Consider the following 23,247-nt stretch of genomic DNA (forward strand, 5'->3'; position numbering starts at 1 on the left):
ATTTCTTTATGCTTTGTTTTCCACCCAAAAACCAAACAGAATGAGAACTAATTTCTATATCAGAACATGGTGTATTCCAGAATTGTTTATGATTTGTGAAATTAATTTACTTAAAGCACAAGATACTGCTAATATATATTTCATTCAAGGTTCTTTCAGGGCCTGCTGTTGCTGAGTATTGAGCAATATTCAATTCTTGTGCATTATCAGCAAGAGCCAAGAAGAATTTCCTCCATGCTCTGTTATACTTAGAACAGCAATTCTATTCAGTCAAAGTTGGCTCGGAAATAGCTCAGTACATAAATATTGTATGATGGAATCAGAACTTTATTCAAATCAGGAATGCATTTTCTGAGGTTGATTGTTTAGGAAAATGTTTGGGTTCTGTCAAAATTCAGTAAACTAAATGTATCTCGGGAGATCAGAGAACGCTGCAATTTGATGTCTTTGCAGCAGCGAGTTCAGAATTTTAGAGATGTTGATCACTAAGATTGTTCAATGGTTAACCATGTTCTTTCCTTATTACTGCACACAGGCCAAGAATACAATTTCCTCAAGATGGAACCTGGTGAAGTAAACTCCCTTGGGGAAGCATATGACTTCAACAGTATTATGCACTATGCTAGGAACACCTTCTCAAGGTTGGAGTCAAAGGTTACATCTCTTTGACTTTTACATTTTGTCAGTTTCTAGATTACAATGAAACTTTATCTCTGGATTAATGCTAGTTCAGGGTTCTACAGTGTATATTGAGATTATTCATTTTCCTGTCTCTCTTTCTAATTGATATTTGATGTGTAAAATGACTTAATATGTAGGAGGTTGAGACTAGAATAACCATTTGCTTTAAAACCTTTTTACTTGACTGCAGGAATAAAAATGTCTGAAAATAATTTAAATATAATTAGGTTGCTCTCAATTGCCAGACAGTACAACTTTGATGTTTCAGGATCAGAAACAATCTGTAATGTGTAATATTTATCAAGAACAGATATACTTGGAAAAGAAAAGTAAAGTAGTTATAAACAGTCCACATTTTTGATGCATATTGTGCTAGCTGATTTCAGATAGATGACAGCTGGGATGTACAATTAATCTTCATAATCCTGAGTTTAGGATAGTGAAATCTGTTTTATATCATCATTCAATGTTCATAGTGTAAAAGGTGGTGACAATTCTAATTTTCAGGGTTCTAGTTACAATCAGCGAACCACTCTTCTCCTTACTGATTCATTCAGGAAGATTTTGAGTTTGTTCATTTCGAAGTATTAATAAAAGATTGCTTGGGCAAGGAGGCCTAGGCTCAAAATATGCAAAAGATTAAGGTCCAGAATTTACAAAATAGCACTCGCAAAATAGGAGCTCTGCAAGATGAGAATGATGTTAGTGCATCACGGGAGTTTCTTCTGTCTTCATAAATGTGTTGGTGGACCCTATATCTATAATGCACTGATACCATACAAATGGTCCAAGTGTGCTAGCTCATAAAATCTATGTCTGACAGTGCTGTAAGACTTCTTGTTGCTGTTAATTTATTTCAAGTTTAAAACTGCACAGGGCAAAAAAACAAAACGTCTACTTCTCTGAAGTGTCCTTCTAGTCTTAAAAAGGTAATATTCTAGCTTTATTAAATTCAGGCCTGGCCAGGTGAAACTCTTTCTTTTTGGACAATTTTCCTCTGGTCCTGTGAATTATGATATTTCAAAATCTGTGATGAGTTTACTGAAACATCTCAGAATATGAAGCGTGCTTATAGAAAGGTAAGTTATTATTGAAAGAGTATGTGATTACATATAATTTCTTAAAATGATGTTTCACAGGGTGGCACGGTGGCTCAGTGGTTAGCGCTGCTGCCTCACAGCATCAGGGACCGGGTTTGATTCCTGCCCTGTGTGGAGTTTGCGCATTCTCCCTGTATCTGTGTGGGTTTCCTCCCACAGTCCAAAGATGTGCAGGTCAGGTGAATTGGTCATGCTAAATTGCTCATAGTGTTAGGTGCATTAGTCAGAGGGAAATGGATCTGGGTGGGTTACTCTATGGAGGGTCAGTGTGGACTTGTTGGGCTGAAGAGCCTGTTTCCACACTGTAGGGAATCGAATCTAAAAAAAAACATGTTCTGTTGTAATAAATATTGTTGTTGTTTGCTTATTATTTTGATTGCCAATTTCTTACTTTCGTTTCATGCTGAAGGATTAACATGTTCCTGGACTACATGATACCCTTTAGTACTTAGCAAAAATTGCCATTATTTACATGTAGACTGCAGTCGTTCAAGATCAATGAGCATTTCGCTAGAATTGGTTATCATAGCTGAACGTTTTTCTCATTCTATCTAAAATCTGACATATATAGACTTCCAGCATTGTTTCCAGACTCTGATCAGAAGCAGGAACTCTAGCAGTTCAATAGATTAAGAATCGATCTGATCGTGATGAATTGGAATTGAATGTAGTCAGGCAAAACTATAATTGAATAATAGGCTGCCTTTTAAAGAAAAGCATTTGGCTACATCAAAGGTATATTCCCACAGAGGAAAGATAGGGTAAGCAATTCCAGATCTCGTTGAATGACGAAACAAAGTCAAGATTAAGATGAAGAAGAAAGAGCTTGCTTTTGACAGATGTCAGGTAGATAATGCAACCAAGAACCAGCTAAAATATAGAAGATTCAAAGAGGCAAGTAGAAAAATCAAAGTGGAACAAAGAGCATGAGAAGAGGCTGGCAGCATATGTAAAAGAGAATCCAAAAGGCAGGTGGCATGGTAGCTCAGTGGTTTGGGGACTTGGGTTCAACTCTACATCGGGTGACTGTCAGTGTGGAGTTTGCCCTGGGTGGTCTAGTTCTTCCCACAGTCCAAAGGCGTACAGATTAGGTGGATTGACCATGCTAAATTGTCCATAGTGTCCAGGGGTGTGCAGGTTGGTGGATTAGCCATAGAAAATGCAGGATTACTAGGATAGGGTGGCTGGGTGGGACACTGTTCGGAGGGTTGGAGTGACTCAATGGGCTGAATGGTCTGCTTCCACACTGTAGAGATTCTATGATTCTTTTCAAACCAGGGAAAATGTAACCACCTATTTCCTGTTTTGTTGGGATCAACTAACTCACCATAGTCTCAACATCAAAATTGAAATGTTGTTATTTATTTACAAAATTTAGATAATATAATCACATGACACTTTATAGTGAAATATTATGTAGTTAAATGTTCAGGATTCCATGAGAAATTTAAAGAAAGGAGATTTTCCCTACCCCTCCTCTCCCATTCAGAAACACATATGAAGTGAACTGAAGATATTGTCTTATGAAGTGACAGTTCTTTCTTTTTCTTAGAGGAATGTTTCTGGATACTATTCTCCCTGGACGTGATGAGAATGGCGTAAGACCTGCCATTGGACAGCGTGCACGTTTAAGTAAAGGAGACATTGCACAGGCAAGGAAGCTGTATAGATGTCCAGGTATTATGCTGCACACATGGGGATTTGGTCTTAGCGTACTAGGACAAATTAAAGACAGAAGGGACTGTGATTAATTTCAAAATATAACTCAGTGATATGAGAATAATGTTACAAAGCAGTGGAAATCACTATTCTTGCAGTGATGATGTGAACACATATATCAATGATATGCTTTATACTGTTAACTGTCAGCAAAGTGTTGACAAAATCTTATATCAATGTACAACATGATATAAGACTAGATTGTACTCTATCTGCAATTACCTGAGCTCTTTTTGCCTCTCGGTGCTTTGTTTAAATCTAAAGCTTTTTAACAAATTCTCAGCTGTTGAAAATTATACTAAGAAACCACAAACCTGATTAGATGCAATCAGACACACTTGCAACTGTAAATGATGAATTGGTTTTCCCAAGTGAGTCAGCATAAGAAATGTTTGAGTTTGTAAGTATCCCACCAATTTCACATGAAGATACGCTGATTGTGGATGACCAGTGTCTTGAACATGACGTGGCAACCCCAATCCCACATGCCGATCTAGTGATCAAGCACATTCTGACTAAAGCAGGTGGAAATGACGGTTTGATTTATCGCAGAGTTCAGTACAATTCTGGCTTAGAGCCACTTGCATGTGCTATGTAGTGTAGTATGATGGTGCTTCAATTAAATTGACTTGGAATTAGTTTATGTTACTTCCTGCTTGTCAAATGCTGAGTGTTGTGTAATACTTCTTCATTAAGATAAGATCTCTAAATGTATGTAGATACACATCAGAAATATATTGATAATGGTTAAGAGACAAAACTCTGGTTTTCAAAATTCTGAAATTCATTGTTCTTTGCTGTTCTACTGTTTTTATATGGACTGGTCCATCAGATGTGAGTGCATCATGAATACAAGGATCTACAAATTATGGCATCATTAACACAATTATTTATTGAAAGCCAGATGGAAGAAAGCATTAATATGAAATTGAAAAATATGAGTTTAAACCATTGAAACATGATGGTTGGAATTTTGTTGCATTGTACAATGTCTTACTAGAAGTGAGAATTCAGCTTGTGGGCAGGATGGTTGATCATATGGAGTCATGAATTTGCTACCCAATTACATATTCATGGATGAAGTGCCCATCAGTTTTGCAATGGGGTCTGGTAAGAAGCTGGTTTTCCCTTCCATTACCTCTTGGGATCAACGATCTGGATGCCATACCGGAAGGGTGCTTGGACAGGCAGCCATTCCCTGCAATTCAGCAGCACCAGTCTGGCAGTGTGAATGGATGTCCTGAGGCTACAGCTGCTACTAGGGCCTTTTGATACTCACCCCAAATGGGATAACTACAACAGCTGCTAATATCTGAACATTATCCCCACATGTCCCAGGATAACTACAACTGCTGCTACCATCTGCTATTTCGGAGTGATGTCTCTGAGTAGGTGAGTGATGGCATTATGAAGCTCTGTAGCTTTAACTGAGAACTATTGATAAATTTAGCCAAGATGTCTGCATTCCAGAAATTATCCTGTGGTTTTGTTGCTTCTCCCAAAAGAACTTATTTGTTTGTTTTGCTGATGGAAGTCTCCACTGCTATGAAGAATCAACCAACTCTTTCTATGGCGTGCATGGCACTTGGCATTAATGGCTGGGTAAACTTGGTGGTGGTGAGACATTTTCCCACCACAACACGAGCATGGAGCAATGACAGTGATTGCTCCCTTTTCTCACTGTTCGAACTGCGCTTGATGTGACTCATGTAAGGTCCAGTTTGGATTGCAAGATTTCTAATAAGGTTTTATCCAGACCCACATGATGCGTTGCCTTTTGAGTTCACCCCTCTGTGTTTGATTTTGACAATAATCAGCAAGGCGAAACAGATCACTTAAATAGGAATTAATAATCTCTAATTTCACAGAATATATTGCACCATAAGAATTGAAGCATTAATAGCTACTTCATGTTTAGTAACCTTGTCAATCCCATATCTAATCAATATGACGTTGGCACTGTTGCAAATTATGTACAGCGGTACACTAACCTGAACCTTGTTGGGCTTCTCTACAAAGCCAGTAGTAATTTGGAATCAATTTGAATTGGAGTGACAATTGATTCACTGCATGCTTAGTCAAGCCCCACCATGTGGTGTAGGCGATTGTGAAGAGGTAACACGGTTTTGATCATCCTGAGTACTTCTAGTCAGCTGTCATTAAACTTTGGGTCTGAGTAGACACTCAGGTTATTGATGTGGACATTTTTTCATGTGTATTCTGCTGGGCCTTTATCAGTGGCAGCTAGGGTCCTCATAATATAATTATCACGATTGGGATCTGGACGTTGATGTCGAAAGAGAACTGGATGTGACAGTAGTGCAAGCTAATGAGCATTCATTAACAATGTGCACAATTTACAAGGACACAGTTAAATGAGACTCCATTAGAACCTGTTCTGTCAGTCCAGCTACATTATGACTATGGTAAAAATGGGCTGTCACTTTTCGATTTCGGCCATCTGATTTTAATAATTGGTCCCTCTTGTGAACTAGAATGGTTTTAAAATAATAAAGGATGACATAAATTGGCTGCCGTGGTCAAATGACCCATTTAATCCAATGCATAAACTCACCAATGTAAAAGATTTGGTCTGATCTGAAATTAAAATGTCATCAAAATAACTAAGACCAATCATTAAGATCTGTATTTGATTTTTGCTTTACCATTTTTGGAAGATTCACAGATTAAGATGAAAGGCACCTGACAAGGATGTAGTTTGGACAAAAACTCTAAAGTAAGTCATAGGAACACACTAAGGAACTGTGCTTCAGGGAACAGCTTTTGGGGCAAAGCAAAGAGAAAAAAGGTGAATTGCTACCAGTTGAACAAGAAAGCTTGCTCTCCCATGTTTTTCCCAGCTTCTCAAAGCAGCGCCTTGCGATGGAGCAAATTGGAGAAAAATTAATTCACTAAGAATTTTAGGATATCTACCAATATTGCTATTGTTGTGGGGAGAAGAGACATCAATTAATCATGATCCCAAGTTAAAATCTTGCACATTAAGAACTCTAAGATTTTTTAAAAACTGTCTATTTTTTAATTCTTTTTGTATTAGACATTAGATTAGATTCGATTAGATTCCCTAAGGTATGGAAACAGGCCCTTCAGCCCAAAAAGTCCACAATGACCCTCCGAAGAATAACCCACCCAGACCCATTTCCCTCTGACTAATGCACCTAACACTATGGGCAATTTTAGTACGACCAGTGCACCTGACCTGCACATCTTTGGACTGTGGGAGAAAACCAGAGCACCCAGAGGAAACCCGCACAGACACGGAGAATGTGCAAACTCCACACAAACAGTCACCTGAGGCTGGAACCGAAGCTGGGACCCTGGTGCTGTGAGGCAGCAGTGTTAATGTGTGTATAATTCCTCTTTCACTCAGGGAAAACTCTGTGATTGGCTCCTTAATTTTGACCAATACTACATTTTAATTGAATTATGATGCAGTTAGTACTAAAAAGGATTTAAAATGTTTTTTGTGACCAATTGAGGGTGGTGAAAAGAGGAAAGCCTATTCACCTGGTCACAACAGCAGTGAGCTCATATACAGTCATAGAGATGTATAGTACAGAAACAGGCCCTTCCGTTCAACTCGTCCATGCTGACCAGATATCCTAAATCAATCTCATCGCATTTGGCCCATATCCCTCTAACCCTTCCTATTCATATACCCATCCAGATGTTTTTTAAAGCTACCACTTCCTCTGGTAGCTACTACAATAGCCTTGAGATTTTTTTAATGAATCATTTCCTCTATCTTTATTGCATGGAATGGTATTTGGAAAAGAGTTTTTTTTTAGATTACATTACAGTGTGGAAACAGGCCCTTCGGCCCAACAAGTCCACACCGACCCGCCGAAGCGAACCCACCATACCCCTACCCCTACATTTACCCCTTACCTAACACTACGGGCAATTTAGCATGGCCAATTCACCTAATCTGCACATCTTTGGACTGTGGGAGGAAACCGGAGCACTCGGAGGAAACCCACGCAGACACGGGGAGAACGTGCAATCTCCACACAGTAGTCGCCTGAGGCGGGAATTGAACCCGGGTCTCTGGCGCTGCGAGGCAACAGTGCTAACCACTGTGCCACCGTGCCGTCAAACAAAAACAAAAGCAATCTCATTGTTATGATTCAACTCTGTCACTTTAAGGATAATGGGGAGGAACTCACAATAACCAATGTTGTGCACCCTAATCTTCTGCAAGCGCTGGAGCAGAAATGTTGAGGAGCAGGGTCATTCTGTGCCTTTTGTGGTATTTGAGGGTGGTTCACAGTTTGAAGGTTTCCCAAACAGCACTTTTTACGGATGGGAAGTAAAGCGGTAAAACTTATTTCACTAATTTAAGGTTCTGTCAGGGAAACAGCATTTGAAGTATCTGTGAGCTTTGCTTCTTCCTCAGACTAGTTCAAGCGAGCACACGTCATGTTGGTATACTTGGCAATGAAGGTGGAACTGGTTGTACTTCTGGTGGGTGATGTGCATAACATCTGAAATCTGAACAGGAGTCGATCAGATTACCTGCTCTAATATTCAACAGGATTGTGGTTCTTCTTTCTACCCATTCGCCATGCCCCTAGATTCCTTGCCACCACAAAGTCTATCTCTGCCTCAAATATATTTGATGATGGGTCATCCACAATCCTTCAGAGGTAGAGAAATCAAATACTTGACTTTTTTTTGTGAAGAAATTTTGCTCCATTTCAGTCCTCACTGATTGGCTGTCGTCCTGAAACCGGGTTCCTATATTTCCGATTCACCAAGCAGGAGAAATAATATCAGAGTTTTTTCTATTAAGTCCCTTCGGAACCAGGAGAGTTGTTGGTGAGTTGTTGCTGTGAAACTTATAGATCATACACACCGCTGTCACTCTGTCGGTGGTGAAGAAAGTGATTGCAAAGATGATGGGTGAGAAGCAGTCAATTGAGTGGGTTGCTTTGTACTATATGATGAGAATCTTCGCGTGTTGTTGAAGCTGTACTCATCCAGGCAGGTGGGAGTATTCTATCTCAGTCCTGGCTTATGCATTTAGTGGGAAGGCTTTAGGAAGTGAGTTATGGAAAGATTTCCTTGCCTTTGACCTGCACTTATAGCCATCTGGCAAAATTCAGATTTTGGTCAGTGATTAGCCACAGGATGTCAGTAGTGGACGTTAATACCATTAAATGCCATGAGGACATGGTTAAATTATGTTTCATTTGAGATGGCCACTTGTGCGGCATGAATGTCACTTGCCACTTAGTATCCGGCCTTTGGATAATATCCAGATTTGGCTGAATATAGTTATGACCGCTTCACTATTTGAGGGGACACAAATGATACTGAACATGGTGCAATCGTTGGTGAACTACCCCATTTCTAACCTTATAATGGAGGGAGCATTTTTGGTGAAGTGGTGGGCCTAGTTACTACCGCAAAGAATCACGAGAGCCATGTTGATCTATAAAAAAATGTCTTCCTTATTGCTACATCTGATTGCAAACAGTGGAGACTGTTGCCTTGATTCCCACTGACTTCAGTTTTGTCTGGGTTCATGGAGTGATATTTGGTCAGACGTTGCCTTGACATTGAAGGCAGTCACCATCAACTCACCTCCATTGTCCAGCTGTTTTGTCCATATTTGCACTCAGCTATAATTAGGTCAGGAGCGGAGTGGCCTTTGTGGAATTGAAACTGAGCATCAGTGAACAAATTATTGCTGAACAAGCACCATTTGATAGCACTAGGAGAAAGTGAGGACTGCAGATGCTGGAGATCAGAGCTGAAAATGTGTTGCTGGAAAAGCGCAGCAGGTCAGGCAGCATCCAAGGAGCAGGAGAATCGATGTTTCGAGCATAAGCCCTGAAGAAGGGCTTATGCCCGAAATGTCGATTCTCCTGCTCTTTGGATGCTGCCTGACCTGCTGCGCTTTTCCAGCAACATGTTTTTCAGCCCATCTGATAGCACTGTCAAGGGTCCTCCCATCTCTTGCCTGATGATTGTGATGGGGTGCTAATTGGTTAGATTGGATTTGTCCTATTTCTGTGGGTAGGACATACCCTATCATTTTGCACATTGCTGGGTGGCTGCCAATTTTGTGGGTCAATTGAAACAGCTTGGCAGCTCGCGTGGCCAGTTCTGCAGTGCAATTCTTCATTATTGTTGGAGTGTTTTCAGGGTCCATAGCCTATTATCCAGCTCTTGCAGCCATTTTTTGATATCACATGAACGAACTGTGGAGGTGATAGCCTGATGGCACTGTTATTGGACTATTAACTGACAGACCGAGGTAATGTTCTGGGGTGCCCCGGCAGATGGTGGAATTTGAAATTTGAACTCAAACAAAAAAATCTAGAATTAAGAGTTTAATGATGGCCATGAATTTATGCAGGAGATCCAATCCGGCCAGTTACTGTCCCATCTATCCACACCCAATCATCAGTAATATGATGAATGGTGTCATCATTGGTGCCATCAAACAGCACTTGCTCAGTAATAACCTACCCACTGGCCCTCAATTTGGTTTCCACTAGCACCACTCAGCTCCTGACCTCATTACAGCCTTGGTGGCAACACAGACAAAAGAGCTAAGTTCCAGAGGTGATACTGACTGCCATTGACATCTAGGCCACATTTTACCAGATGTGACATCAAGCAGTCCTAGCAAAACTAGAATCAATGGGGATCGGGAAAAACTCTGTGCTAGTTGGAGTTATATCTGGCACAAAGGAAGATAGTTGTGGTCATTGGAGATCAAAATCATTCCAGCTGCAGGAGTTCCTCAGGGTAATATCCTCGGCCTAACCAGCTTCAGCTAATTCATCGGCGTTTCATCCATCATGTGTTAAGAAGTAGGGATGTTTGCTGATTGAGCATGTCCAAATGCAGAAAGACCTGGACAATACCTAGGCTTATACTGAAAAGTGGCGCATAATATTCATGCTACACAAATGCCAGGCAATGACCATTTCTAACAAGAGAGAATCTAACCATCATCCTTGACTGGTATTACCATCACTGTTTCACCACTGTCAACATCCTGGAGTCACCATTGATCAGAAACTCAGCTGAACTGGCATTGAAAATAAGTGGCTTTTAGAGAAGGTCGAGACTAGAAATACCTTGGCAAGTAATGCATCTCCTGACTTCCAAAGCCTGTCCACCATTTACAAGGCACAAGTCAAGAGTGTAAAGGAATATGCCCCACTTGCGTGGATGAATGCAATTCCAACAATGAAGACGCTTGACACCATTCCAGGACAAAGCAGTCTGGCACCACATCCGTAAGCATCCAGTCCCTTCATTGCTGACGGTCATTAGCAGCAGTGTATACAAACTGCAGGATGCACTGCAGAAATTTTTCAAATCTCCTTTGACAGCACATTCCAAGCCCATGACCACTTTCATCTTGAAGAATAAGGACAGCTTTATATTTCTGCTCTTTCATTGTCACTGGATCAGATTCCTGGAATTCCCTCCCAAATGACGTTATGGATCAACCTACAGTGTGTGGATTGTAGTGGTTCAGGAATAACCACATCTTCTCAAGGGCAACTAGAGATGGGCAATCATGAGGGTAAGGATGTCGGGAGGAGGCCAAGATGAATTAAAATTGACATTTCTGGACAAAGCAAAGTTTCAGCTTTGAATTTTACACTGATATGCTGAGCTCACCCACTGTTGGCATTAGGGATATTTGAGGAGCCTTCTTTTCGTATGGGTGGTGTTTTGGCTGCCATTGTTGAATGTGGCAGGTCCGTTTGGTTTGGATCTGGTCAGTTGAGGGATCGGTTAGCTCTGTTTGTCATATACTGTTCACACTGTTAGACATGGAAGTAGTCTTTTGTAGCTTAAGAAGGATGACACACGTTTTTAAGTTTGCTTGATTCTGCTTCTGGCATACCATCCTCCTGCTTTGTATCAGGATTTGTACCCTAGCTTGATAGTAATAGTAGAGTGGAGGATGTACCAAATCATGAGTCTACATATTGTAGTTTAATACAATTATACTGCTGCTGACAGCCCATGGCATCTCACAGATGCCCAGATTTGGATAGCTTGTTCAAATTCATTCCTTTTGGTTTTCACTGTATTTCAATGCAACTGATGCGGATGAGATGAGAAGAAATTTCCTCACTCAGAGAGGTGAGCCTGTGGAATTTACTACTACAGAAAGTAATTGAGGTCACAATATTGTTTTATTTCCAGGAATAGGTATCATAGAATCACTGAATAGAATCATAGAATCCCTACAATGTGGAAACAAGATATTTGGCCCAAAAAGTCCACACTGACCCTCCGATGAGTAACCCACCCAGACCCATTTCCCTACCCTAGTACTCTAAATTTACCCCTAACTAATGCAACTAACCTACACATCCCTGAACACTATGGGTAATTTGGCATGTTCAATTCACTTAACCTGCACGTCTTTGGACTGTAGGAGGAAACCAGAGGAAAATGTATAAACTCCACATAGGCAGTTGCCCAAGGCTGGAATCGAAACCAGGTCCTTGACGCTGTGAGGCAGCAGTGCTCACCATGCTGCCCCAAAGGTAGATACAGCTCTTATGGCTAAAGAGGTCAAGGGGTATAGAGGGGAGTGTAGGATTAGTGTATTGAGCTTGATGATCAGCCACAATCGTAATGTATGGCACAGCAGGCTTGAGGGGTCTGATGACCTACTCCTGCTCCTATCCTCTATATTTCTAAGTGAATGGCTTGCTAAACTATCCAAGAGGGTATTTAAACCCATTGCTGTGGGTCTGAAGTCCGATTTAGGTCAGACCAGGTTATATTCAAATTAAAACAGAATTGCTGCTGAAACTCAGTAAAACAAAAAAACTGCGGATGCTCAGTTTCACCAGCAGTTTCTGTTTTTGGTTCAGTTCTCCTCCGGCATCCAGAGTTCTTTGTTTTACTACATTTTGAATTAGATCAACATACATTCTTCCAAACTGCAGAGAGTATCAGCACAACTTATTTTGCTCCTCAGTAAGATACAACTCTCTTATCCCAGGAACCAATATAATACTGCCTCCTCTTGTTCCATTCACATTGACGGAGACAGAATCAATTATCCACGAAATATTCATCCTCATTTCCACCTTATCCACGTGAGTAGTACTGCATATTCGTCTTGCACATTGGAATTATACCTTCAGAGTGGATGAATTTCTGATCTAAGAGCTTTTAGTATCGGGGAAAGCAGTTGGATTGCACAAAAAATGTCTTTTCTTTTCATAGATATTCCAGATTTCTCACCATTTCTGCCAATTCATTCTGATTTCAAAACCAAACCTTATTGTCTTTGAATCATTTATTTTAATCACTTTCTGGTAACTTATTTCATTCTGTGGAGGATAACTTTGCTGTAACTGTTAAAAGTAGTCAAAATGCTGATTATGTATTAAAGCGTATCAATTTTGTGATTAGTGTTAACAGAATCGTCACTAAGTTTCTGAGGACTATATAAATATCAGCATACTGATGCACTCACCTAAAATTAGCAGTTATTTTATGAAGCAAATAATGGAACATGTGAAAATTTATTCAGGATTTGCTTTAATAACATAATACATCAAGTTGCATAATTGGAGCTGATGCCAGGAGAACTGGCATTGCAATTCATGCACCCTAAACATATATGCCACCAGGAAAGGGTTTTACTCAATTTTGTCTATATGCCCGAGATTGCTGTCAAAAGTTTGCACATTAATACTCATTTCGAGCAGAGTTCTCATGATTTCAACTTCTTCAATCAGTCAATGTCTTCCCAATTTCCGAGAGGTAACATAGAACTCGATGAGAGACTCTGAGAGATGAATGTTACTTGTTCTAACTATATTTGTCCACATCCCTGTCCATCCCAAACCTGCACGTGCACCCATACACAACATCTAAAACAGAAATATATTAGAGTTTTTTGAATCTTAAAACAAGTTTTCTAATGTTTAGACCACAATTAGGTCTTAAGTATGAGCTGGAATGAGTTGCTGCGATTGAGAGTTTTGCATTTGTTGTAATATGGCTAGTTTTCTGATGTCTTCTGCTTAGCATAGAGAAGGAAGCGAATGAAACTACTGGGGCACACCAATCAGTAATTAAAGTGCAGTACCTTGATCACCGTTAGCCTGAATACATTATTGACTGTTAATAAAGTTTAATTAAAGTTAGCCAGTTTTTTTTTGCCATTAGATTATCTAAAATATAAAAACTCAAATATTTGTATCCCTTAAATATGCATCAAAGTGTGTTGACTGAAATTTGTGAATCTTCTTGACTGCTGCATTGTACTATTTCTTCCACACAGTTCTTCAGTAATGCTGTATTGTCATGTGTAGGCATGAATGATATAGGGTCATAGAACGTACAGGATGGAAACAGACCCTTCGGTTCAACTCATCCATGTCAGCCAGATATCCTAAACTGATCTAGTTCCATTTGCCAGCATTTGGTTCATATCCCCCTCAACCCTTCCTATTCATATACCCATCCAAATGCCTTTTAAATGTTGTAGTTGTATCAGTCTCCACCACTTCCTCTGGCCTCTTTATTCCATATATGGACCACCCTCTGCATGAAAATACTGCACCTTATTTCTCTTTTTAAAACACTCTCCCCTCTCCTTAAACTGCCCTCTAGTTTTGGATTCTCCAGCCTTGGGGAAAAAGGCTTTGGCTATTCACCCTTATCCGTGCCCCTCATGATTTTATGAATCTCTATAAGGTCACCCCTCAGCCTACGATACTCCAAGGAAAATAGCCACTGCCTATTTAGCCTCTTCCTATAGCTCAAACCCTCCAACCCTGTCAACATCCTTGTAAAATTTTTCTGAACTCTTTCAAGTTTAAATTTCAGAGCTTTTTAAAGTATTTTGGGCAATGGACTTCCAAGGTTTAATATCATTGACGATAGCAATCCTGAGAAATTATGTGTTTCTATTGTGGACTCTCATATTGTCCCTAATGTTGTACATTGTTCAATAGCCACCTGTAGGTCTGAACCTGTTTCATGACGATGCGTAACTGAAAGACTGAAACTGTAACTTGATTCAGATCACAATTCAGCAAATGATTTGCTTACTCTCCAATGCTCCTCAAGTAAGGGCGGTCCTTAAGTAATATTGTGGTTGTGTTCCTGAAAATGGCAATTTTAGATGGAACCACATCAATGTTTGAACCAGAGTTATGTTTTACGGGGCTTTAACAGAAAAAAATTAAAACTTTATGTTGCAATGTGACTTGGTCAAATGAAATAACCATTAATCTAAATACTCTCTCTCTCTCTCTCTCTCTCTCTCTCTCTCTCTCTCTCTCTCTCTCTCTCGCTCTCGCTGTCTCCAATATAGTGCCCATGTCCACAGAGCTCCTGAGGTGGATTGAGGCTTGTAGCTATTAGAGCAGCATGGGGAACTGTAGGTTTTGACTGGGATGGGGTTGGTGGAGGGTGATTCCCACCCCAGTCTGATGGAGCATGGCTTCTCCCTTTCCCAGTGCATTTCCACCATCTGTGGGCTGCAATCTGGCCTTCCCCTTGGATTGTGGTGTACATGGGAGAGGGGAGTTAATCAAGCCCAGTCGTGGTCAGCACCCCCTCAGCTAGAGGACCCCTGTGGCTGGATGACTGGGAGGGGCAGGGCAGCTCAGTCATGGTCAAGCAAGTCCTAAGGCATTGTAGGGATGGCGAGGAGGTGGCACTTGCAGCGCCTCAGTTGGGTTCGGGTGGTGGGATGGGGAATATTGTTGGAATGTTATACAAGGCAACAGATGCAACATAACCAAGGGCAGGCAGCAAATCTAGTGGGTGGTCTTGTGGGTTGGACACCCTAGTGGAAACTTCAATGTGGAAAAGGTCAGAAGGTGGGCACTTTGAGTTGCCTCAAGTCTGAGAGGAGACAAAGCCACAACAAGATACCAACTGGGTCAGGTACAACAGCAAACAACAAATTTCCCAATGCTCTTTGAGATTTCAGACTCTAATATAAACAAGGACTCTGTTAGTGGCATTAGTTTGGAATCAAATCACTGACTCACAAGGATCCTATAATAGTTCCAGATAACAAATAGTCAACTTTCTTCACTTTTTTTCACCCATGATCTTTGTTCCTTCATTGCTTGCTGATACTCTCCAAAAGTATTTGTGACTCAGCTGGCACCTACTGCAAGTGATGTAGGTGAGAATGACAGTCACACACTAACTTCCTCCTGCATTATGGCTTTGGATTTTTCTTAAAAAAAAAACAAGCGCCGGATGAGCAGATGGGCATTGTTTTGCATATTGTTGTTAAAGTGAAAATACATGTCGTATTTCATGGGGGAGTACAAATGGCTTTGAACCTGTTGATGCTGAAAATCATAATCAAATATGTTCACTGTGCTAATCATTGTATAAACCAACACATCTCCATAAACTTTGAATAACAACAGAATTCCAAAGATTTTGTTGCCCTTAATAGTGACTGAGAGCTTTTATCTGATGTGAATGAATACTTTTCTGGGTGTAATAACATTACATATATTTTATGTGTTGAGCTTTTACTTTTGCTCAGCCAGATGTCACAAAGAAATTCATCAGCATATTTGAGTCTTCCACCTTAAAAATCTATGTTCTCCTTGTAGAATTTTAATTTGCTTCACACAGTGAGCACGTCCTTTCCCTGAAGCAGCATTTTCCACTTGCCCTGACAGCTCAGATGATAAAGGTGTGACTCAGAGACTTCCCTTGTCTTGTGTAGGATAACCACTACTATTTAACCAGTCAAACCTCCATTTACAAGAGCAGATTACCATAGATTTTCAACTGCTTATTTACCATCAAATGCATTCGAGTATCCTTCATGAGTATTTTGAGCTGTGTGTGAAGAATCCTAGCCCTCTTGTAATATGATCCACACTTTCAAATTCTGTTAGACAACTAAGCTTACCAGTTGATCATTAACAATGACTCAAGATACAACACATCTGCTACAAATTAATTTTATTCCAGCTATAGGTGTGTCTTCTTGGAGCTACCTTGGCACCAAAGAGACTCCACCTAATGCATGCCCCTTCCAAAAATAATCTAGAAATAAAAAAAGAAGCTGGTGGTATAAAACAAGCTAATGAAGCTACTGGATTGCCATACAAAAAATACAGTGGTTCACTATCCTTTATGAAGGAAATTTGCTGTCTTATTTTATGTGGCTTGTGTGTGACTGCAGTGTTACAAAGAGGTTAACTATGAACTGCTCTCTGAAGTAGTCTGGCAGCTTACTCCGTTGTATCTACCATGATGTATAATCACACTTTTCCAAGGCAGCGAGGAATGTGTAATAAATGCTAACCATGTCAGTGACACATGCTCAGAATGAATTTTAAAAAGTGGCTGCTTTACAATTAACAAGTATGGTTTTGAGTCCTTACTTTGACAATTATGTGAATTCGTGGACAGTCCTGAATCCTCAAATCCAGTTTTCAAGGTTGCTGTTCCAGGAGCACACTTTCATTTGTTGAAGAGTGCTGCAGTATTTGCAGAAGTATGTAATCTTAAACATATGTTTGAGGCTGCCATCTGACACCACATTAATGAACAGAATGGCTAACTGCAGGCAGTCTCTCCTTTAAAGAGAGATTGTTTTAGTCCTACTATTATCTCCTCTTGGATAAAGAAGCTAGAGTATTTGGTCACGTTACTTTATAGTTTCTAGGTTTTTTGAGAGTCAGGTAATGTAACCCATGAATGTTGATAAACGTAGTATGCAATAATTAAAAATTTAGTCTGTATAGGTAGTAAGGTAAAAGGAAAAGAGTACTGATGCTAGAAATCTGTAACAAAAACACAGAATTCTGGAGGAACTCCAATCTGGTTGCATTCTGTCGAGAGAGAAACAGTTAATATTTCAAGTCTGATATGACTTCTTGGGAACATGGAAGAAGATTCATATTGTTGAAGAAAAGTCTTATCAGTCTCAAAAGGTTAACTCTGTTTCTCGCTCCACAGACGCTGCCAGATTTGCTGAGCATCTCCAGTATTTTGTTTTTGTGACATAGTTATGATGCTGTATGTATGATCATCAGCCAACATGCCATTTGCAGTTATTCTATTGGGGTTTATCCTGACATATCTGCAGAATGATCTCACCAGAAGTGGAGGCAAAGTGATATACAGTCTGGCAGAGTTATCCCAGAAATTCGTAATTTAATGATGAACTGCATGAATATTTTCAGTAATAAAAAACAAAGATACCACTTGTTGATGATATCTACCACCATCTTGACCTCATATTGCTTGTAAACTTGATCTGGTCTTGATTGGAAGAGAAGAATGCCATAGAAAATGTGAGAGTCCTTGTTCTCAACATTGGGCATTGTTTGTGTGAATGCGCATTATGACTTTGTGCCTTTGTCTTGCCTTTTCCCTGTCACTCTGAACATTATTTTAATTCAGAAAATTACTTAATGCCCTCTTAAATGCCTTTAGTGAACATGCTTCTGCAATGTTTCCAGGCAGTGCATTCTAGATATGTGCTAGTTGGCTGGAAGCTTTGCTTCACGTTCACTTTTGAAAATAGCTTCAAATCTGTGTTCTTTTGCTCTCAATCCTTTTATGATAAGAATATATTTTCCCAATCCGCTCTGTCTGATCCTCTCATGGTTTTGAAAACTTTCTATCAAAGTTCCTAGAGTTTATCCTTTCCAAGGAAAAAGTCCCAACTATTTCAGTCTATTTTCATAACTGAAATTTCTTATCTGTGGAACTATTCCAGTAAACCTTTTCCTGTACTTTCTCCAAGTGTTCATGTCCATTCTCAGGTGCGCTGCCTAGAACCATGCACAATACTGCAGCTGAGGCCTAACCTGTGTTTTGTACATGTTCAGTATAACCTCCTTGTCCCTATTAGTAAAGCTTAGGATACTGTATAATTTATTAAAGATGAATAGTTACCGAATTTACTGAGTGTCTAACAAACAGAGACTGTAGGAGAAACTCAGCAGGTCTGGTCATCTGTGCAGAGAGAAACACTTTTTCTTAAATCGATGCTATATGTACACCCTTAAGTTTCTCCAAGAACTGTTTCTGTCTCCACAGACGACACAAGGCCTCCTGAGTGTTTGTTTCAGATTTCTAGCATCTGCAGTGTTTTGCCTTTACTTAGTTTGTACCTGAAAATGTGTTGCTGGAAAAGCACAGCAGGTCAGGCAGCATCCAAAGAACAGGAGAATCGACGTTTCGGGCATGAGCCCTTCTTCAGGAATCCTTTTAGTTCGTACCTGCCTTGTTTCCCCTCATTACACTGCTATCAGCTTGCACTTTCAGCCACATTATCATCAAAACTACTTTGATCTGGAGGGTATTTGGCAATTCTAACACATGTAAATATAACAAATTAAAACAATTGAAATGCACCATACCATGTCAAGCAGTAAGACTCTTAGTGTTTACCTTAGTGTTATAACTTTTTTTAAAAAATCCACTTACTTTTACACCTTCTTCAAAGCATGATGAGATCTTCAGACTTTGTTAAGCTTCCAAAAAATTCTTCATCTGTCCATGTTGAACTTTATGGGGTAATATTAGTCTGCTGCATTAGAGCAAATGAGGCAATAGTATTCCACTATTGACTTCAATGGAAAATAAAATTGGTCAGGCAATGAACTATTGTCAATTTGAGCTTTTGCTAAAGACCAGTTTACCTTTCTGTTTAACGGTGAGCTGCACAATGAGACTGCGCATCACTTACCTCGTTCACTCCAACAATGTTGAAATTTGATCATACTGCATTATTGAGGGAGTATCACTTATGTTCAAAGATGTAACAGTGCTATAATTGCAGTTCATTTCTCCTTGACTGCACAGTTAAGTGTTAGTTGTATAAACATTGGCTTTATACATTCTGTAATGCTAAAGTTATCCTTGAGTTTGAAGAAAATGTAACTAATTTCACATCAGATTAGCTCATTGAGAAAATTGAACCTCTTCAAGTGTAAAAATTTATTCTTGACTTAGTAATTTTTAACCTGTACCCCTTGGTTTTTAAATTATTTACCTCACTGAGCAATTTACTTCAATCAGTCTTATTAATTCAGTTACAAAGAACCCGCATTTGCTGTCAAAATAACAAGAGTAATATCTCTTCCATTATTTACATTCTCTCCCCACACTACTTCTCCCTGCCCCCACCCTGCCTTGCCAAGTTTGTGTCTTGTTTGCTCTGTAACTGAAAGAGAGGACCAATTCTCTCCCTTTCACGTCTTAATTTTTACCATTCTACATCATCTTCTTTTCTCCACCACTGAGAGCCGCTTTGCTTTTAACACTGGATAGCTGTCTCTGTTAAAGGTTTTTTTGGAAAAAAAACCCTTTCGAACACCTTTCAGTTCTGAAGAAGAGTCGTACAGCCTCTAAATGGTAACTCTCTCCACTTTTTCTCTCTGCAGATGCTGCCATACCCACCGTGTATCTCCAGCATTCTGTGTTTGCTTTAGATTTACAGCATCCACAATATTTTGCCATTAGACTAATATCTCTTGTATCTATAAAAGGTACAGCAGCTTCAGTTGAGGAAGAGATGTGTAATTGAACATGAATATCCAAAAGTGTCAGCTTCAGTTAGGCTATTCCACAGTTATTCTGGATCAGTGGTGCTGGAAGAGCACAGCAGTTCAGGCAGCATCCAAGGAGCAGCAAAATTGACGTTTCGGGCAAAAGCCCTTCATCAGGAATAAAGGCAGAGAGCCTGAAGCGTGGAGAGATAAGCTAGAGGAGGGTGGGGCGTGGGGAGAAAGTAGCCTAGAGTACAATGGGTGAGTGGGGGAGGGGATGAAGGTGATAGGTCAGGGAGGAGAGGGTGGAGTGGATAGGTGGAAAAGGAGATAGGCAGGTAGGACAAGTCCAGACAAGTCATGGGGACAGTGCTGAGCTGGAAGTTTAGAACTAGGGTGAGGTGGGGGAAGGGGAAATGAGGAAACTGTTGAAGTCCACATCGGGAGCAACGGATACAATAACTGATATTAGTGGATGTGCAGGTAAAACTTTGGATGTGGAAGGCTCCTTTAGGGCCTTGGATAGAGGTGAGGGAGGAGGTGTGGGTGCAGGTTTTACAGTTCCTGCGGTGGCAGGGGAAGGTGCCAGGATGGGAGGGTGGTTTGTAGGGGGGGCATGGACCTGACCAGATAGTCACGGAGGGAATGGTCTTTGCGGAAGGCGGAAAGGGGTGGGCAGGGAAATATATCCCTGGTGGTGGGGTCTTTTTGGAGGTAGCTGAAATGTCGGCGGATGATTTGGTTTATGCTAATTCACTGTTAGCTTTGTGAAAATTATGGTTTTCCCTTTTCCTCCCTTTTGTTCGGAACCTGCTGTGTTTGACCATTTAATGGACCATAAGTGTTTATTATTTATGTATAAGTGTTAATCAGCCTCCTTGGCACAAAAAAAGACTACTACAAATGCAGCATCAGATTCTGCAGGTTTTGAAATTTTCAGGGAGCTTTTAAAAACTCCTCAATGCAATTTTTTCATTTTGTTCTCATTCTATACTTGACATTGAAGTTGTTCTCTTTAATTCACTCTCCTCAGTCCTGTTTATTTCCCAATACTTCAGTCCCATTAGTTAAGGATTTTTGGTTAACCATCTTCGTCAGTCTTGGACTGCCCTGTTTCCATCATTGTACTATTATCAGCTTGCATCTTTAGTGCCAAAAATACGTTTGGTTAAAGGATGCCCTGCTGCAACAAAATCCTGTCTATTTTCTCAAATATTTCAATTATTATATTTACATATCTTAGATACAAAAAGAAATTAATCTATTTTCTTTGATATTTCCTCACAAACTAAATTTCTGAACATCCAAAATAACTGCTTTGGAAAATCTCCCAAGGAATATTTTTTAACATAGTTACATGGTCAATGCTTCATATACTACTTTAGTTCAATTGTGACTCATGCCTCTTTCTGTTAGACAATCTGTTTCATTTTATATTTTTATCTTGTGTGCTAATAGAATCAAGTACCAGAACCTGCTGGATTTTTCTGCAGCTAAATAATGTGGAAACAGTGCTGAATTCATTCTGAATCTGTAATTCAGGTGTTTGTTTGTAACTCATGATATTCCAATTGTTAAAATCAATATTCAGAAAATCACAATCTTTGAATCTGCAATTTTCACAGTTAATAAATGTTTCTGTTTGCCAACAATGCAGTGTCAAAAAATGTTCCCGTGTGTTTTGGATACTTCTAGTTAGTGTATCTTCTATTTAGCATTCTTATGTCAAATTTGATGACTTTACATGCAATACCCATGTTGACATTTTAATATTTATGGTTGTGTGCGCGTTGCTCTGTCTGCTGACATGAAAGCTTTCAAAATTCATTACAGCCTTCAGGTGAAAACAAATGTGAATGGAAATTGGACTAGGGTGCTCAGACTACTTTAGCTCCAGTTCAAAGTAAAATGTTCTGCTCTTACTTTAACAAAATACATTGGTTTAGTATTTATATATAGGGTAGATTTTACTGGTGGGGGCACGGGTGGTCTAACCTACTTCAAAAAAGGCTGCAAGGCAGCAATAATACGCTCGGCCTGGACCTTAGCCTCTCAAGGGAAGGAAGTCCTGCTCTTGAGAGCTGCTGCCCTATCTGATTGACTGACAGTGGTAGCCACTGCTAGGCATAGAGGAAGTGCTAGGAAAAGACCGGTTGTTTTTGTTCAGGGAGGGATTGGGTAGTCTAAAGGGGAGGGAGGTTGAAGGAGGTTCTGGAGAGAGAATGGGATGTGCAGAGCAGATGTAACTTTGTTTTGGGGAGGGGGTTGTCCCTGATGGACATAGGGCACAACCTTTTAACCTGAAATAGTGGACTAACTCTTGTGTTTTGTCTCTCAGTCAGTATAGCTTTAAGATAAATGTTCATGGTACTATCACAATATCCTAGCCAGTGTTCCCTATTCTTTTCTTTCCGGCTACATACGTCTCTGAAGTCTGTGCTCAGCAGTGACTTCCAGAACTCAACACTGCAATTGGCATGCAGATGCTGGTTGCTGTGTGGGAACTTTGCAGCAGCTGTATGCACATGCAGCAGTGCAGCTTAAAGGTAACATTTGAGCCTAGCATATGACCTGAGGATATAAATATCATATCATTCATCTTATCTCCGAGATCACTTGAAGCATAACCCACTACTGGAAATATGGAACTCAGTATATCTGAATACATTAATGTTAGCAAAGGTACTGACATAGCTGTGAACACCGTAGCGGCACGGTAGCTCAGTGGTTCGATTCCTGCCTCGGGTGACTGTGTGGAGTTTGCACATTCTCCCCGTGTCTGCATTGGTTTCCTACAGGTGCTCTAGTTATCTCCCACAATCCAAAAGATGTGCAGTTTAGGTGATTTGGCCATTCTAAATTGCCTATACTGTTAGATGTATTAGTCAGGGGTAAATATAGGTTACAGGAATGGGTCAGGGTGGGTTACTCTTCAGAGGGTCGATGTGGACTTGTTGGGCTCAAGGGCCTGTTTCCACACTGTGGGGATTCTAATGTAATCTATAATGTTTGTACCTAATCATAGAGGAACCTTGATCATCCGAACGAGATGGGCAGGCACTATTTCGTTTGGATAATTGATTATTCAGTTAATTAATTTTCTCTGGGGCTTGGACTTTTCTGTAAAGTCTGCTCCCCGTTCAGGAGACTAGGCAGTAGCACAACACACCTGAGCCCTGCCCCCACAACCCAGTTGTAAGACTGCTACTGCCTTTATGGGTAAGTCTCCA

General features: G+C 40.1%; 1 protein-coding gene across 2 annotated transcripts in view; it reads left to right on the forward strand.

Moving 5' to 3' along the window:
* The window catches only part of tll1 (tolloid-like 1), a 327,452-nt gene that overhangs the window by 195,435 nt on the left and 108,770 nt on the right, over positions 1–23,247 (forward strand). For both annotated transcript variants that reach the window (XM_043698508.1, XM_043698500.1), the window contains exons 8-9: positions 536–641; positions 3,334–3,458. In XM_043698508.1, coding sequence (XP_043554443.1) covers positions 536–641; positions 3,334–3,458 — 231 coding nt within the window. The remainder of the gene's footprint in view (positions 1–535; positions 642–3,333; positions 3,459–23,247) is intronic.

Source organism: Chiloscyllium plagiosum, chromosome 1 (assembly GCF_004010195.1).
Source record: "Chiloscyllium plagiosum isolate BGI_BamShark_2017 chromosome 1, ASM401019v2, whole genome shotgun sequence".
Lineage (NCBI taxonomy): Eukaryota > Metazoa > Chordata > Chondrichthyes > Orectolobiformes > Hemiscylliidae > Chiloscyllium > Chiloscyllium plagiosum.